This window comes from Amphiprion ocellaris, chromosome 15 (assembly GCF_022539595.1).
Source record: "Amphiprion ocellaris isolate individual 3 ecotype Okinawa chromosome 15, ASM2253959v1, whole genome shotgun sequence".
NCBI lineage: Eukaryota > Metazoa > Chordata > Actinopteri > Pomacentridae > Amphiprion > Amphiprion ocellaris.
Window position 1 is genome coordinate 23,246,291 of NC_072780.1, and position 19,591 is coordinate 23,265,881.

General features: G+C 38.4%; 1 protein-coding gene across 9 annotated transcripts in view; it reads right to left on the bottom strand.

Annotated features, from left to right (window-relative positions):
• The window catches only part of sema4ab (sema domain, immunoglobulin domain (Ig), transmembrane domain (TM) and short cytoplasmic domain, (semaphorin) 4Ab), a 32,647-nt gene extending 13,056 nt beyond the window's left edge, over window positions 1-19,591 (bottom strand). The window contains exons 1-12 of one of the 9 annotated variants that reach the window (XM_035941506.2): window positions 19,164-19,591; window positions 16,557-16,657; window positions 16,109-16,363; window positions 14,301-14,458; window positions 13,135-13,194; window positions 12,694-12,792; window positions 11,416-11,509; window positions 7,464-7,586; window positions 6,785-6,912; window positions 3,321-3,502; window positions 1,460-1,604; window positions 937-1,126 (exon numbers count right to left, since the gene is read on the bottom strand). In XM_035941506.2, the coding sequence (XP_035797399.1) occupies window positions 937-1,126; window positions 1,460-1,604; window positions 3,321-3,502; window positions 6,785-6,912; window positions 7,464-7,586; window positions 11,416-11,509; window positions 12,694-12,792; window positions 13,135-13,194; window positions 14,301-14,458; window positions 16,109-16,205 (1,276 nt within the window). In that variant the 5' untranslated portion in view covers window positions 16,206-16,363; window positions 16,557-16,657; window positions 19,164-19,591. Of the gene's footprint in view, window positions 1-936; window positions 1,127-1,459; window positions 1,605-3,320; window positions 3,503-6,784; window positions 6,913-7,463; window positions 7,587-11,415; window positions 11,510-12,693; window positions 12,793-13,134; window positions 13,195-14,300; window positions 14,459-14,986; window positions 15,206-16,108; window positions 16,364-16,556; window positions 17,323-19,163 lie in introns of those variants that run through there. The other 8 variants (XM_055018121.1, XM_023295061.3, XM_023295070.3 and 5 more) reach the window with 8 other exon arrangements.

A 19,591-nucleotide genomic window follows, 5' to 3' on the forward strand; every position in this document is an offset into this window, starting at 1 on the left:
CTTTGGTACCAGAACAGTGCAGGATGTTTTTCACAGTGCTACAACTCTCTTCTGAATCCTGAGGATAAGTTTGAGGAGGTGGTGTAGGGTGGCTCAGTGTGTTCTGATGTAGCGGGAGGTGGAGGGGTGTAGGCAGGAACATTGTGAGTTGTTAATCCTTTATCCAATGAGAAAGTGAACTGGAAGTAACTGTGGGGACAGGAAGTGTGGGAAATATTTGGCTGTAGGTGGGGGAGGAGGAAGCTGACGGTTCTGTACTAAACTTGCCAAAAGACACTGAGCTCACAGACTGTGTTTAGGTTTCCATGAGCCCAATTTCCCTTCAGCATTGTACAATATCAACAGTACTTATGTATATTAACTTAAGTTCATTTTTTAAAAATTTTTCCCCTGATGTTCTACCTTTGTGCTGCTCAAAGCACCCATTCGCACACACATTCACACACCAGTGGTGACAGAACTGCCATGTAAAGAGCAACTTCTGGTTCAGTGTCTTGCCCAAGGAGACTTCAACAGGTACAAAAGATTGAACCGGCAACCTTACAATTAGTGGAGCCATTCTACCACCTGAGCCATAACTGCCCATAAATAAGCAAATACCACTGTCTAACTTGGCATTATTGCATAATACAGCTAAGGTGGTATATTTTTAAATCATTTGCACTCAAATTACACAGGGGTGTACTCACTTTTGATGTATATTGCATACACTTATTCACTTAACTATAAGATCTAAACACATTCTTATTTACTGAGATGTCCTGAGGGGGCTCTCTTTAAAGAAGTGAAGAAGCTGCTGAGGAAGGGCTGAGAGGATGCAAACGTGGCACTGTCATTTAATCACCAAGTAGTGAGTTGTGAAAAATTACGCTTTTCATGTTTGTGAGAACTTAAAATAATACAAATTGCATTCTACTGCTCTGTTTCAGGGCTTACCGGTAAGCAAAAACAGGACAGTGTAGTGTCTGCTGTTGGCAGCCTGGACTCTCTGGACAGCCAGATGGGTGTAGTTGTGCTCAGCAGACACCATGGTTAGACTTCTTCCAACTGGCCGCACACTTTCATCTGCCAGAAAGTTTTCTTTGACAAAGCGCAGGACGTTGTCTGACGCATTGTGTAGGCCACACTACCACAGAAAAAGTTTCATAAAAATACACAATTTTATTTTTCAACTTTCACAATTTCATTGTATCAAAATATGCTTATTAAAATGACTTTGCTTTAGTAACTGCAGCTATCATTATCATCATCATCCTCATCATGCTGCATCCTGGGAAACAAAAGTTTTCTCAAATAGGTTGGAATGTGAATTCATAAAATTTAATAGATATTGTATATCTGCATGCATGTCTTGTTGATTTGCAGCCTCAACTGAAAAGTTTTCCACTTTCAAGGACCAAATAAGAAGTCTAGTCCCAGTTTTTTAACATCATTATATCAGGTAGAAGTCTGCATTTACCTCTCCTGGATTTGCAACCTTCTCTTGAACCCATGCTCTCCACTGCAATGTGTCCCGGTTCAGGACTTTGTAGTTACCAGTAAAAACCGACTTGATGTCAGTCAGGCGAAATGAACACACTGCTGATCGTCCAGAGTTGACAGACCTAGTTAATGTAAAACAAACATAAAAGACTTTATGCATTAGTGACCGACTAAATTCACATGACACTACAGCACACAACAGCTTGTGTTTCAAATCCTGTGATGGATGCATAAGAATGACAGCAGTGGGGCAGAGCAGTAAATCCTCCAGCTCTTCTGTCATCTCATTCCAAATGTTCATGCTGTCCTTCAAAGAATGTTGTTTCTTCTATGGGGTCCAAAAACAAAAAGTAGTGAACATACTTCTATTTTGCATTTCTTTCAACTTAAATACAAAATATTTATTTACAAATTATATGAGTTTAACAATCGGTAAGAAAAGTTAAGTCTCTTAAAAATGTCCATGAATTTCAGGATATATGGATATATAATATTTAATGTATCCCCCTTTCAATGACAGCAGCACTCAAGATAAGGTTGTGCAAAACTTGACAACCCATAGTATTTTAGCATGACCTGACAATGTTTCTTGTTAAGTCAGGAATGTATGACATTCTCAGGCATCAAGTGCCAAATAAATTTCCACTTGATTTCAAGGGTTGAAGTCAAGTGAATGTGAAGGGAAGTCAGTGACACCTTTAAACTTGACTATTCCAACAGCCATGTTTCACCTACAAAACATTTGGACATTTGACACTTACACTTAGCCTGATGCCATGTTTCCCACTATCACTTTCCTATTTAGTGAGCAATCTTTGCTAGAAACATGAGGAACAGCTATTTTTGACAGGTGAACAATGGCTGCAGGTTGATCAAATCCACTTGAGTCAGGACAGACTTTAATGGCCATTCCACACAACTCAAGGAAATCTGTAACATGATCACTGCAAGTAGTCTGCTTTAGTTTGATTGCTAAACTATAAATAGGTTCTTCATTTAATGTCTCTTTGTTAAGATAATTTTTGGGGGATTTTTGATTTACTGCAGAGACGTTGAAGAGAGACAGGAAAGGTACGGGAGAGGAGAGTTAGAAGGACATGCAACAAATCTTGCCATGGGTCTGTCTCAATACATGACCACTGCATCAGTGGCATTCAGCCCCTGTTCATGGGTGGCCAGCTTAACCAGTAGAGCTACAGTGATTCCCTGTTGTCTTAAAATGTTTCTAATTCCTTGGACTTTAAATATTTCCAGGTTTACATCAAAATATGACAGATTTTGAATGTTTTTTTTAGATTATAAGATAATCTGTATTTTTACATAACAGAATATCCATAAACTTAAATACAACCAATAAACAAAACATTGTTGGTTTAACCCCTAACGCCTGAATTTATTTACAATTAAATAAAGCTTTCCAGCTGATGCTAAAATAAGTAGAGATTATTAATTTACCTATTACAAATAGAACATAGATACATAGATATATAATGATAATAACAGCTATATAATAATTAGGTCCCACTCCGATCAGTCCTATGAGAAACCAGTGCTTGCAAAAGGTTCCAAGGTACGTATTGAATATGCACAAACCGGCATTGGGTGAATGGATACACTATCTCGGCTGCAGTCTGTGAAAGTGGTATGTTGCGAATTTGCGACAATAGGCGTCAAGGGGTTAAATGCACACTGTTTTTTACTACAGAAGGTTGAAATTGATTCCCCGCCCCCCACCCCAAATTCCTTGTTGTTGGCATATTTCTGTGGTCAAATTTCGGGTGAATTTCCTCAGTCAGTCCTAGTGTTTCCCAAACTATATTTTGTGTGAGGGTACTGACCACTGGGAGGTGAAGATGCCATAAAAGAGTGTGTCATCTTCAGGGGCTCCATCTGCTGGAAGGAGGGTGTCTATGTCCTGGATCACATTGTAGGGCAACTCGTTGTCAGCCTGGCACAACAGCTGAGCTTTGGCAAACGTGGTCCAGCGTCGCTGCAGGGTCCGCTGACCTCCAACATCACTCTGATGCAATAAAGCAAAAGACAGCAATTCAGCCTGCTGTTATCAATACTCATCCACTTTCCAGAAACCTGAAGTTTTGAGCTTTTAACAAAATAGCCCTTTTATTTACTTTTTTGACTCCAGGTACTACAGTAACAAACTATTTACTAGACCAACTAATGGAAGAGGTTTCAAAAGAATTACCTAGTGTATGCAAGGGCTCAAACAATTACTGCTATTAACTTTCAGTGTTGTTTTTCCAGTTATCAGTATAATTTCTATTTTTAATTGATCTCTTTTTTTTTTTTTTTTAATATGTAAAATTTTCTTCTTTGGCTCTGACGCAGACATCATTCTCTGTTTGTAGTCACTCTGTGGTGTCAATCAGTGTCCTGCCCACAGCTCTATATGATTGGTTACACGTCAGGAATAATAGCCTGTTAATAGCCAGCCCATTCAGTAGAACATAAAAAAGTCCTGGCTTCTGTCTATTTCTTTAAACTAATCACAGTTGCAATAGGCAGAGCTAAGCGAAGAGATGCGACTTTGGTGTTACCTCAAAAAAGTGACAGCTAAAAACGTTTTTGTGGAACAGGGACACTGGCACCATCGTTACAATTAATAATACACCAATAAAAAAAAAAAAAAAAAAAAAAACAAACAACATACCAGGGCTGGCTTATTGCGAGATCTACATTTGAAAACTTACAATTTTCAGTGTGTTAGGTTGTTGCTCAGAGGTTGTTATTTCCCATCTGGATGAAAACAGTAACACACAAATTGCAGAAGAAAGGACAAAGCCGACTGAAATGATCAGTGGTTTATACCTACATCCTATGTCTGGTGAGTAAGAACCATCAACACTGAAAAGTAAATGTTGTAAAGCTCTCTTTCAGTTAAACATATTGCAAAACATAAATAAATTAAGGCTTTTCAAGTTTTGTGTGGAGTTTGTGTTTTTCTAAATTTTGCATCTAAAATTTTCATTTTACTGCAAATGTTTGTTAATTCCAGGTATTAGTTTCAGGTCTTCAGGAGTGTACAGTGCTGTGATGTGAAAAAGTAATTGCCCACTTAGCTACCAATCTGACAAATGACCAAATTAATTTGCCACCTGGGTTCAGACTCACCAGCCACATCCACACTGCCAGCCTTGCTGATTCTAAACATCACTAAATAGAACCTGTCTGTTATTGTCAAGTAACTAAAAGGTTTCAAAAGCAGCACATGATGCCACCTTCTGAAGAGATTCAACAACAAATGCTATATGAGTTCATTAACTTTTATCAGTCTGTAAAGTACTACAAAGCCATTGCTAAGGCTGCGCATCAGCATCTCATCCAGGAAGTCACAAAAGGACACAGATGAACATCAGAACAACTGCAGGCCTTACTGGCCTCAGTTAAGGTCAGTGTACATGATTCCTCAATAAGGAAGACACTGGGAGAAAATGGCATCCATGGGAGAGTTGCAAGGTAAAAATCACTACTGACCAAAATGAACATAAAGGCTTGTCTGGCATTGCAAAAAAAACCAAAAACTATCTAGATGAGCCTTAAGACTTTTGGGATAACATCCTGTGGACTGATAAGTCAAAGGTGGAACTTTTTAGAAGACATGGGTCCATTACATCTGGTGTAAATCTAATACTGCACTCCACAAGAAGAACATGACACCAGCAGTGAAACATGGTGATGGTAGTGTGATAGTCTGAGGACCTGGACGACTAGTCATAATTGATGGAACCACGAATTACGCTCTCTATCAGAATATCCTCCTGAAGAATATCCACCACCAGTTCATAACCTAAAGCTCAACACTGATATTTTATGCAGCATGACAGTGACCCAAAGCACACAAGCAAGTCCACCTCTGAAGAGACTGTGGTAAGACCTCTATTCAAAAGAAAAAATGAAGGTATTGGAGTGGTAGAGTAAAAGTCCAGACTTGAATCCAATTGAGATGCTGTTGCAAAACCTTAAAAGGGCAGTTCATGCTTGAAAACAATCAAATGTGACTGAATTAAAATTATTCTGCAGAGAAGAGTGGACCAACATTCCTCCATGGTGATGTAAAAGACAGATCAGAAGTGTTCATAAACATTGAACTGCTGTTGTTGCACTAAGGGACCACCCAGTTACTAGGTTTAGGGGGGCAATTATTTTTTCACAGGGGTGATGTAGGTTTTCAATAAATCTTCAATAAATCATCATTTAAAAACTGCATTTTGCATTTTGTGGGTTATCTCTTTCTAATATTAAGTACATACAAATATCAGTTTGATGATCTGGAACTTTTAAATGTGAGAAATATGCAAAAATAGAAGACATTACGAAGGAGGAAAATACTCTTTCACAGCACTCTGAATATGTACAGCTTTTCCCAGGAAAGAAGAAACATCTCCATGTTCAGGTTATTCAGAATGATGAATGAGTGAAGTAAAGAAAAGAAAGTGAAGTGAAGAAAAGAAAAACATGATGGTATGGCAGAGACTGTGTTATTATAGAGAGAAGGTTGCATGTTTTTGTTTCTGATGGGTAAATGGAAACCCAGAAACAGAGTGCATCTGGTCCGGGCAGCAGAAGGTACAGAGAAATTATGGTAGAGCCAACTTTGGTCCATGAATAAGAGGACCCAAAGTCATGAGGCAAAACAGTGCACTGTAACAAGATCATCAATGTTATTCACTTCCCTTGTCTGTGGTTGTAATGTTGTGGCGGATCGGTGTAGAATAGCCCGATACCAATCTCCACCTGAAGGTCTGAATACTGAACCCACACAAACGTCAGTGCTAGGGCCATTGAGTGTGTGACTTCATGGACTGAAATGGTATAAAGAGGACTGATAAACTAATTGGTAAAAATTGACCTAGAAAATTTACTAAAAAGGAAAAACACGCTCAGCAGCTAATCAAACTGAAAATGAGACATGAGTGACATTACTTTTTTTTATAGTGACGTGTTGTTTCCAAGCAACCTGTGTAGTTATGGTAATGTGTCCCATTCCTCCTCTTTACAGTATTTCAATCCATGAACTTAGACAAATGTCACAGATGTGGTACTTGTGTGTGAGTGACACAACAGATACGCCACCAAGATGATCACAAGCACGCTTAATAGAGGACCTGAACTGATTGAATGAGACCCTTCCAGTGTTTTCTCCACCAGAGATACCCCATTCCATGCCAAAAAATTTAAATCATATGCAAAAAATACATAAAAACACAAACAATTCATGTTATTTATCTAATTTATGTGCAGTCGTTCTACTGTTCTTGTATGAGGTCCACTGTTTTACACTTACCGTGCAGATCTGGGAAATGCGTGAGACAATAAATTTGTCTATGAAGTCATACTCTCTGCCCACTTCACTGAAGAAGAAGTAGATTTTCCCCTCATCCGGAAGGAAAGTAGAGCTGATGAAGGTTGGATCTACAGCAAACAGACAGCAAAATATGTTGAAGATTTCAGATAGTGGAAAAATGTGTGAAGGATTCTGATCTACTAAAACAACATAACTGAAGCTGGAACCAGAGGCAAATTTTGAACATTGAAGTAAGAAAAGCATACTGCCATGTTTGTGCCCGTGACCCCTTAATACAGTCAAAGAGGAGTGCACTCTAATTACTAGTGTGCATAGTTGTGGATAAAAACCGCAAAATAATTACATTAAAGCATGAAACCTCCTCAGCTTCATTTAAAAACACTGCTCTGTTCTCTTTTGCACATGCTAACTTTAATCCAGAGAAGTGCAGAATCAGCTTGCTGTGGAACTGTGCCTTCTGAACTGTCAGCAAACTGACACCTTCTCACATTCTGATTTCCTCAGGAACTACCAAAACAACTAGAGTACACTGTGAGAGCACTGCACATCCAGAAGTGAGTCAAACAAAACCTGTATAACTAAGTATAATTATTAACTAAGATTTTCTGTTCACAACTGCTACTTCTAAATGTTTAATTGTGAGAGAATACACACTCACCTTCCAGCCATCCTAATGTGTCATCCAACTTCAGGTCAACACGACTGCCCTCACTGAGATACCGGGAGATGACTGGCCGGTTTCCTCTGTAGTCTGCTACAGTTCCTGTATAAAGCTCTCCATCTGAGAAACAGAAGAAGGCTTTGACATACAGATTCACCTTCCAATACAACAATGACCCTAAGCACACAGAGCTGGAGTGGCTTCTTTGAGTGTTCAAGCCAGAGCCCTGACATAAGTCCAATCACTCATCTCTGTAGAGGCCTGAAAATGGCTGTGCACTGATGGACAAGAATCTTGTTGCATCACAACCAAGAAGATTTGAGGCCTAAGGTACTTCATACAAATACTAATCTTCATGCTTAGTACTCAATATTGAGTAGGGGGTCTGAATATTAATGGCCTAGTGAGTTTTTCTTTGTCTTTATAGGATACTGAGTGTAGATTGATGAATGGGAAAATTAATTTATATTATTTGAGGATAAGGCGATAGCACAAAAAATATGTGAATGAAGTGAGGGGATCTGAAACTTTGTACTGGTACATTTTATTATTTTTTGTTGTAGTAGTTCAGTTTTCTTTTTTTCTTTTTCTTTTTTTTTGGGGGGGAAAAAAATGGGTTGGGGTTGGTATGTGGCAAATCAATACAGTGAACGTCCATGCTGGAACCGTTATGTTTCAGTTTCTGGACCCAGTCCAGTACATTTTTTTCAACAGTGAGTGAATATGGGTAAGCTGACATCTACAGACTATAGCAGATGCTGTAATGGATAAAGTTGCAGATCAACCATCCGCAATTACTGGCAAACAACTGCAGTGTCAGTGATGAAGAAATGTAAGCCCTGTTCTATACAAAATGGTCATTTTTTTATATACTACTTAGCACTTTTAAAAATATAAACACTTCTTTGTAAAAGGGCCATGTACATGTAACGTAAAAAAAAAAATCGAATTGTCTGGTGTTACGTTTGCAGCATGGATCTCTGTATTCTCCTATACCTACTACTACCATGCAGCTCACATGCCTGGTGTATCCATTTTTATTTACATTTTTCTTTATTGGAAGCATAGTGTTTCCGCATCCACTACACAATGGTCCACATACATTACAAGTTTAGTGAGTCTATCATTTTACAAGGAAGGTGGAGTGGCAGCAGTCTTCTACTTGAGCTTATTAATCAACCCTTGACCTAAACTAATAATGGTTGAGAAGTCCAACGAGGAAAAACAGCAGCTCCTGGCTCAAAAGTTGAAATGACAAAAGTCATAGAACTATAACTACTCTACAGATTCCTGTTTGCTTGGACTGTCTGGAGGCAAACATGGCCACCAAAACCTGCTACTAAACAGGCACCACAGTTTAAAATTATTAAAAATCTGAACAAAAACAAACTTGTGACTAAACAGTGATGATTCTACTGTCACTATTGGAGAATTTAAGAAAATAGATTTCCCATTTATTTTTGCCAACTCTATACTAATCCGTCTATAATGCATTTTTTGTATCCATTGCAGAGGAGCCAGGTTTTCTCTTTGAGTCTGTCTGCGAGGGGTGGAGCCAGTTCTCTCACAAGCTTTCTGTCACAGTGGTGAACAAAAGTAATGAAGAATGTTGTAACACTTCAAGAGCGTTGACGCTAACAATGTGCGCTGCCACAAGTGCAGCAAGTCTGGTCACAATTTGCACCACTAGAAACTGTATTTGACTTGAATAATTGCAATAAAAATGTGAATCTGATAATTTGAATCCATTAGATTTATACTGAATTCCTATGAACTTAAAAGAAAGTAATATTTTGAAATTGAATTTTCAATTCAGTTGCTCTGAAGCTGTTTGATCCTCACTGAAAAGACAACTCCCTACATGAAGTCTGAACAAATTCAAATTCAATTCTTGAACTTCAGATTCTGATTCTGTCACACAGTGGCACACAGCTGGGACATTCAGGAAGAGTATGGAAGACATCTCCTCCTCCTGCTGTACAAAGTGAAGAAAAACATCTCATGGTGGAGCTGCAGTACAGAGGTCTACACTTAGGACTGAAGAGGTGTTGCATTTGTTTCCTTAGGTTAGGGCTGTGTTTTGGATGCTAATGGCATATTAGCTTGCTTGCTAAGACTATGAGTTAACATGAGCAATGTTGAAAAAAGGAGGAGATCGGTAGTGAGCAGTTTTAGAAGACAACAACCATCTCAATTAACTTCCTCAGTCTAAGACATTGTTCTGTTGTGTTGTATTGGAATTAAAAGCTAGTAGTGTAGTAAATACATTAGTTCTAAATATATTCAAATTTCTTGAGCTGCACTAGTACATCTTTATTTGTGTTTATTTATCGCTCAAAACATATCTCTTTAGTTTTCTCCTACACTCATTTAGTCAGCCGATTCTTTAGTACATATTGAGTTTTTTTCTGAACCATTGGTACTCAGCTCAAATGGAACATGTACCAGATTTTTAGATTTACAAGCTAAATCCAAATGATCTTTAGAGGGGTTCAAATATATTTTGCACATTTTCTGTCGACTGAATAATTTCAGAACCAACTCTGTTTTAATGCAACATTTGTGTTGGAAGTTTTTAGGAAAATTCCCAAGTTACAACTCAGTGCATTGTTAATGATAATAATAATAATAATAATAATAATAATAATAATAATAATAATAATAATAATAATAATAATAATAATAATAATAATAATAATAATAATAAAATCAATAAAAATAACATCAATAATAATAACTTAATTTGTATAGCACAGTTTAAAAACAAAGTTACTAAGTGGTTGTGTCAAATTAGACAAATAATGAAAACTTTAAAAACAAAATTTAAACAAATGAGTAATATTGCAAACATGCAACATAAGCACGAAAACAATATTAACTCATGTTAAGACTAGTTAAGACAGCTTTTTCATACATACATGTACATCTAAGACAACAGTCACTGCACCAAAGTGCCTTTCATTAAAAGGATTATGATTGCTGTTACAAAACTAAACCAGCAAGACTAAACATTACAGTTAAGACCATTTGGTGTTAATAGCTATGGAGATTACACTAACTAGTGTAACACTATAGCTATACAATATGGCATTTTAAATTACGGAAGTCAACCGAAATAAATATAAAAATTGTACGTAAACTAATACAGTGTTATTGATAATGGGGACTAACCTGACTAATTTAGAGCATTTTCTAAATAGCATGTTATGTATTTTATTGTTACACTATTATATTGTTTTTGTGACAGTGGAGGGGAAGAACTCTTTCTTAACAGTATGCGACCTCCAGAAGAATCTGACCTCAGGAGGGAGGCCATCTGGCCAGACTGACCGGAATGAGGGGAAAGGGGACATACTGGCAACAAGGACAAGAACATAGATTAGCACTCCAAAACACACTCTAGAGAGCGAGGTAGCTATTTGCAAGGCAGTTGAACATAGCACTGGTCATAATACCTACATAAAGCATAGACACAATTGTCCTGTAGGTGACCATGATGCAGCACTGAATATGAACACGAGACCTGCACCATCATCTGCTACAACTAATTTCAAAGGTAACTTAATCAAAGGTAAAACATTCTACTGGATAATGGACATCATCATCATGATTCATTTCATTCATTCATTGTTACTGTCAACATCATGTAAGCATGTTACAGGAGTTACTGGAGTTTATTTTTGAACTACCAGTGTATTAGATGTGTCATACCATCATATTTAAGTAGGAAAAAGCAAGAACTATCTAACTTCTGTTTCTTTTAAAACATCAGTACATAAAGCTGCCTCTCACTTTGTTCTATATCAGTTACTAATCACATTTTTTGTGGCTTGTAAATAAACTCTACAACAACCACTACCGAGACTCATACAAATAAGTAATAGCCAAATTCTTCTTTAAATTTTCCTCAGCTGTCATTTCTTTAGCAACTGCAGCATCATTGACTTACCTACAATGATAGCAGTGTTGCGTTGATAGGGGTCATAGGGGCAGCGACCTCTTCCTTCATCAGGCTTGAGGCTCATTGTTAATGTTTCTGAGTCCTGGACAGAAGGGAGGAAAAGTCAAGCTGCTGTTGAACTAAAATATGAATGGAAAACTCAGACAACATCAAGTGCAACCTATTCATTTTAAATAGAATCTGGCTATTTCCTGTAAACCTTTAAAATCCCAAATTAGTCAGTGTAATGTCATACTGTTACAGACAATAATAGAATTACAGCATGCAAATAGTATTCTTTTCCAACCTAAATATCTAATTTCTCTTTCAGGTTAGAAACTGAGTAGACTTAGTCGAAATGTTTTTGAGCAATTTAACTGGTGTCACAATTTTGGGCCACTAAGTGAATCCACAACTTACTTAGGTGTGGCTGTAAGGAATGATTAGTAGACTGCTTTATCAGTACACAGATACTCCTTTGACCATTGACTCTCAAAGGCTGCTCTAAAATGCACCTTTATTCAAATGACACAATGCCACAGATATAAAGAAAGACGAGAATATGTTGTTCGCATGCTTAATGTTAGTTGGCGTCATAGCAAGGCACCTGAAAGTTCACAAGTCTGTCCATTGTCATCTGACCAACTCCAATGAGCAACCGCATAGGTTTGTTGGACACCAACAACATGGATAGTCCTTTTCACCAATAGATTTTTTTTTTTTTTTTTTTTTTTTAGCAATTGCAATGTCAGTGCTTGACAAAGTTGAGATGAAACGCTCATCTTCACAGCCATTCACCTCCAGTGTCGACATTTCAACAAGAGATGCCTCCACGTTTCCAGATTATACGGGTCATTCTCGAATTGGAGGACATTTGGGCTTCAAAATTTTTGAAAAATAAACCTTCTCTTTTACAATTTTCTGCTCCATATTCATCAATAATAGGTAATAAACTACCAAAAGCCTGATTGGTTCAACTTACATATCAGTAGTACCATTTTTATTACATGTTTTATTTGTTGTTTGCCAACCCTACTCTAATCATAGGAGCTAGCTAATAGCTAATCCATGCTAATGTTAGCTTTTTCTCAGGAATAGAAGCTAGATATTTAGCTAGCTGTTACTACTGACAAAGAGGACAAACTTACTGATGGAAAAAAGTCAAGAAAAAAGTAAAAAGAATTTGTCTTATAATGATAATATGTAGCAGACTGAGATATTTAATCAAGCCTGACAATGTTATGAAAATATGAAAAAGTACAAAAAATACCAATGAAAACAACTTACAATGTAGATGCAGCGTGGACTGAAAGCGAATGTTCCACATGCATAGAGGTGTGTGGTGTTCAAGAACTGCAGTACACGAATGAAATTGGGACAGTCGGCCTAGAACAACAACACCAAGGACATAAAATTACATGCGTTAATAAAGATAAAACATACAGCTGCTGGTTATGTGCCTAATGCAGGACCTAATGCAGGACAATGCTAATACTAAGAATGAAGATATGCAGCAGATACATGCTTCACTCACTAAAACATTAGTTTAAAAAAAAAAACAAAAAAAAAACAGTACAGCAACCTTACTGCATTTCTTCTCCATATTAGACTAAATGTAAATGGTAGCTATATGTTATTGACAAACTTGTATTTTTGGGCAGTATCCTTACTCATGAGGGGTGTAATATGTTCACATTATTTGTATACCTGTACAAATCAACTACTTGCCATTTTCTTGCCCTTCATGGAACACTGTTCGAGGTCTTTGTCTGGAGGGCTCCAGTCCAACTGAAAGAAGATCACAGAATGGTTGAGTTTCAAGTCCATCTAAAACCAGAAGCTCCTCAGTCATTGAAAACAAATCATTTCAGATAGGTCAGATACATAATACCATAAACTGACAGTGAACCTCAAACAAGACAAGTGAGATGACTGTTATGTTTCTTTAATTTCATAATTCATTGTACTACAAACAGACTGCACAGTGGTTTGGTGGTTGGCATTTTTGCCTTGCCTAGAAGATCCCCGGTTCACGTCCCGGCCTTCCCGGGATCTTTCTGCATGGAGTTTGCATGACCTGTCCAGGGTGTCCCCTGCCTTCACCCTAAGACTCCAGCCCCCCTCATGACCCTAATGAGGATTAAGCGGTGTATAGATAATGGATGGATGGATTGTACTACAAACATGAGGGAATGAAAGCCTTGTGCTTTTTCTGTTGATTGCATTGTGGATTCAAGTGGCACAGGTTCTGTTTCAGATGATTCAGAGTTTTGTCTTGTGACCATTGCAGCCACAGACATGACAGCAAGGAAAAGGAGGGGGGATTTTCACTGACACAGTGAATGACACACTTCTACAGGCAGGCCAGATCAGTGAAGACAAGCATCAGCTGAAACATCAGGAACTATAATTCAGTAGTGTGATGAGATAACTGTAGCTCGACAAGAGCAGTTTGTGTACAGGCTAGTAGGATGAGAGGTAGTGTAATGCTGCCACCTGAAAGCATTTTTTACCCTCCAGCTGTTAGTTCAGCTAATTAAAGTATATACAAACTAGGGCTGAGTGATAAATCGATTTTATCGATTAATTTGACTTTGTACTTAATGTCAATTTGTTTTAATGAAAATCGATTTTCTCATCAACATCCGCCACCAACGCCTGCCTGCTGGGCTCCCGTAGTTCAGAGTCTATAAGTTTCTGTAAACTTTTTTTCACAACTGCACATGTATATGCAAATTAGACAGTGTGCTCTCTTTGTGAAATTTTTAAATATTTCCAAAAATTCAAAATGTTGCAGCAGTGACAACGTACTGATGATCTTGAGACAATCTGACCTGTAATTGGTGCCATATGAATAAAACTGAATTGAATTGAATCAGTGGTCATTCCCTTACCTTGCTCTTCAGTATGATGTCGTCGTGTCTAACATCCAGAGCTAACACAGAATCCCGGGCTCCAACATACAGCATGTCTCCATCTTGACTGAGCAGCAGTGTGGTGGTGTTTCTGACATTGTGGTTACTGAAGCGGATGAGATTTCTTCCAGGACTACCTATTATTTAATAGAAATTAACAGGGGAATGAAGGATGAGGCATTTTCAATCAATAACCACTGACAATGAAAAGAATTCATATCTAAGCAGGATGTAATCTGCTACTGCACAGAGCATTAATTTTTCACAGAACCCTAAATGTCTCTTCCACATTTGCTATGTCACTAATTGTTTTGGTCCATGTGATCTGGTAAATCACTGACCACCAATGAGCTGCTGAGTAAAATCTATGTTTAGATTTGTAACCTTATATTGTATTCTTTATGATATTGCAGACTTGCAAACAATAGTGTATACACACACACACACACACACACACACACACACACACACACACACACATATACATATACACACCTTCTCATTTAATCTATGACTGAAAATGAGGAAATTTGTAGTAAACAAAAACTGTGAAATAAGTCAAAACATGTTTTATATTTTAGATTTTTCAATTTAGCCACCCTTTACTTTGATTACTGCTTTGCACACTCTTGGCATTCTCTCCATGAGCTTCATGAGGTAGTCACCTGAGATGATTTTCCAACAGTCTTGAAGGAGTTACCAGAGATGCTGAGCACTTGTTGGCCCTTTTGCCTTCACTCTGTGGTCCATCTCCTCCCAAACATCTGGATTGGGTTTAGGTCAGGTGACTGTGGAGGCCAGGTCATCTGACGCAGCACTCCATCACTCTCCTTATTGGTCAAGTAGCCCTTACACAGCCTGGAAGTGTGTTTGGGGTCATTGTCCTGTTGAAATATAAATGATGGTCCAACTAAACGCAAACGAGATGGGATGGCATGTCGCTGCAGGATGCTGTGGTAGCCATGCTGGTTCAGTGTGTCTTCAGTTTTGAATAAATGCCCAACAGTGTCACCAGCAAAGCACCCCCAAACCATCACACCTCCTCCTCCATGTTTCATGGTGGGAACCATGCATGTAGAGACCATCCATTCACCTTTTCTGTGTCACACAAAGATACGGTGGATGGAACAAAAGATCTCAAATTTGGATTCATCAAAGCACAGATTTCCACTGGTCTGATGTCCATTCATTGTGTTTCTTGGCCCAAACAAATCTCCCCTGCTTGTTGCTTTTCCTTAGTAGTGGTTTCTTAGATGGACTGTCATTTCTCTTTACTTAGCTGATTGATTCTTGCCATAATATGGATTCTAGCAGTTGTCAAATAGGGTTGTCAACTGTGTACCAACCTGACTTGTGCACAACACAACTTATGGTCCCAGCCCCATTAAGAAGGCAAGGAATTCCACAAATTAACCTTGACAAAGCGCACCTGTGAAGTGAAAACCATTCCAGGTGACTACCTCATGGAGCTCACTGAGAGAATGCCAAGGGTTTGCAAAGCTCTCATCAAAGCAAAGGGTTGCTACTTTGAGGAATCTAAAATATAAAATATATTTAGAGTCATTTCACAATTGTTTGTTTACTACATAATTCCATATATTTTGCTTCATGGTTTTGATGTCTTCAGTATGTATCTATAATGTAGAAAGTAGTAAAAATAAAGAAAAAACATTGAATGAGAAGGTGTGTCCAAAATTTGGACTGGTAGTACAGTTTTTTATTTTTATTTATTTATTTTTAAAGAGTGGGATCGTTAACTGTTGTTGCATTGTGTTGGCTTCACTCACCTATAGGAAAGGAGACTCTGGGGGTCAGTCTTGTCAGACATGGGTTCAGAAAACCCAACAAGGTCACAGTGAAGGACAGTAGGCTGTGTTTCTCCATTACAGCAGAGGTAAGGAGGCGTGACCTCAGTTACATATAAGGTCAGATGGTGAGCACAAGGTTTGATGTCCACCTGGAATCTCACAGACTGGTCAGGGGGGGTAGAGATGCTACCTGTAGTCTCATCCTCTGCTTTCTACAGCAGACCATTACTGGATCTAAGACACACATACACAGAGTACTCACAATACTGTTCTGCACTCATTTCACTTGCAATTGCTCTCATGCGGGTTCAGTGTGCTCTTCACATCACAAGCATCAAGGGCATAGAGGTAGTAACCATGAGTGGACTGGGAAACACAGTAAGGAATATGGATCAGTGTATGTGAGTGTGTCGTACTATACTGATACCTTCAGCTGTGTTGTCTTTGTTTACATCTCCACCATGTGTTGCTGCTGTGAGGTAGATTCCAAAGTGTGAGCTTAAGCTGCCACAGATCTGATTTTCGTGTCTAAAACAGAGCGGATCCGAAGAGGCAGTTAAACTCGATCTAACTGGTGGTACGTACAATTTGGAAAGTGGGCCTGTTGCTAACCCTGCGTAAACACTGTTCGGTCCTTTAAGGCAGCACAGTGTGCGCACATGAACGTCCCAAACTGACGAGCTGGAATGTTGCAGCTGTTTCACCTTCACGCTAATTCAACTCAGAATTCATCTTTTTGGTTTTGTTTTGTTTTGTTTTTGTTTGTGTAACAAGATGCCAGAAAACTAAACCATTCCGTCATTTTGTAAATCTTACCAACAACACTCATCCAACTGATGCAGAACAGATGAGACAGTTAAAGTAATCTTACGTCTCCTAAAAAGCTTCTTTTAACGCGTCGTATCCTCTTTGTTTCTCTCCCTAAACGAGACCCGCTACTTTCAGCCCAACACCACTGAACGGAAAAACGTGACCCGGCGACGACAAACTGCTGACCGTGGCTGAGCCTTTACTATAACAACAAAGCCCCAAAATCTCCTCCCATCTGAAGGTCCAACAGGCTCCAGACTCCACCTGCAGGCAGTCACACACATTACAGCCCGACGAGAAGGACCCCGACCCACACCAACCAGACTCCCTGTGTCCCTTCTGAACTTCACGTAGTTTTTAGTTACTGCCACTATTTTTACTCACTGTAAGCTGCCGTACTTTCCGGACAATAAGCCGCTACTATAGACTGTATATCAGGATATATGTAAATGTTGTATATATATAAGTCTGGAGTTTCTCTTGTCCCACCTCTCTGATGACCAAATTGAATCTCATAAAACATTTAAAATGAAAAATAATCCTCCGTTTTTGGAAATAATTTTTTTTCGCTGTTGTCTCTTTTGATTGAAAAAAACTTTGAAGCCCAAATGTCCTCCAATTCTGGAATGACCCATAACATAAGTTATGCCATTAATTACGACTAAAGGAAAAGCAAAGGTTTGAATTATTTAATTATGTATTTCACAAAAACAAAACAAAACAAAAAGCAAAACAAACTGGGATCAACATGAAGTCCTAAATTTCATGCAAGACCTTTCAAGTTCCAAATTGTCTTGCAAGTTCACAAGGTACAGGTCCTCTCAGAGAGATAAGCAGTTCTATACTTTGTTTCTCACTCTATCGGCATCATACTGCAGTGCTGACTTAGTAGTGAATTTGACAGATACATTTTTTATACTGTTTAGCATGTTTGACATCTGGTGAGAGAGCTCCATTTGGTCTCTGAAGCTGCGTGAGATAATGTGTAGGCAGTTTAAGGCCAATTTCTGCAAATGGTGCTCACAAGTGTTTGTTTTCTGGAGAGGTGATGTGGTTAGGTTTGCTGTTTTCCACACCTTTATGATTCGTCATTAAATGAGTTGTAATTTACTGCCAGACTTGCAAAGGGCATTGATTTATACAAGCTTTCCATTGACAATGCCCAAACACAGTTGGAAGTTCCAAATTCTCCAGCACAGCTGTGTTCAACACACCTCAGGAATAATCACATTAACACCATGCTGTGGCCCAAGCTGTGGGTATCTCCTCTACAGTAACTGCACCTAAAATGAACTGAGATGATTTGGGTCTCAGTGTAAATGAATAGTGACCAGAAGATAACTTAATGATTCTGGCTGAGAAAATGCTCAGCTATGTTCTCTAAGCAAATGTGTCTACTTTGAAAAATCCAACTGTGAAAAAATTGTTTACTTCGTTTGCGCTTTTTGGTTTACCACATAGATCTTTTTTGATAGTTGCCTTTATTCTGGTTCTAAACTGTACGATATAGTGAAAAGAAAGTAGAACCTTTAAAAGAGTGGGTGTGACCAAACTTTAGACTTGTATTCCAAAAGATAATAGAGTCCTTTATCACATCTAATGGGTGGTTATTTTTGTGGTGATTGCTAGTGATCAGTTCAGGGCAAGTCTGGGTTATCTGTTAGTTTGTGTGTTTTTAGAATTTTTTCTTCTTCTTATATAACGTGGAATGAGATTTTAGACTACTGGGATAATGCCCAAGGACTTAAGAATTAGGATATCTCAGCCTCTGATTCACCGATTTGCATAATTTTGGAATATGTCTGGAATACTGTATGTCAACCAATTTTTTGGAAGTGTGACAATAGAGTATAGGAGTACTGTTTTGAGAAACACTAAAAAGGTAAGTTCAGCTTAAGACCAACTAACACACATACATGTTTGCTTTCCGTTTTCTCTCTTCACCAACGGACACCAACTCTTCACCAACTGACACAACTTATTAAAGACTCATTGCGTGTGGACACAGGCAAACAGATTACAAAATTTTAAAATATGTACTTCTATGGCAGCTGAACCAAACATCTGTAATGTTTTAACAGATGATTTACTCACTTTAAAAAAAGCTACAATGAGGTTCAGTATAAGTGATACTATCTCACAGCAGGTACGGTGTTTTGAAAGAGATGGTTGCACAAACTTGAAAGCATTTGACTTTGCTACAAAGTGTAAACCATGTGTGTACCTTGTGTTAGGTATCTTGTTGTTTTTCTTGATTTCTGTCTTGATATTTGGTTGAGGAATCTTGATCTGATGTTCAGCTCCACAGTCTCCCACCAAGCTATTTCACCTGCTCCAACTTGTCCATACACAATCCAACAGTAGCTGTAGAACTGACCAAACCATAGTGATGTGCCCGACAACACACAGAGGATTTTGCCCAGTAAGACAGTGCATTCTTGAGTCTTCATGAAGCCACCTCTATCTATTCATTCTCCATCCAGCTTCATCTTAGAATTTCTCTTCTAATCAAAATGTCTGGGTCATCTGTCATGTCACACCTTTACAGAGCAGCAGCAGCAACAATTTCAGTACCAAGCTTAGGTCCAAACTATGTCGTGTGAAATTAGAGTTCTGCAGAATTGTACATAGACAGGCTTCATTGTGCGCACA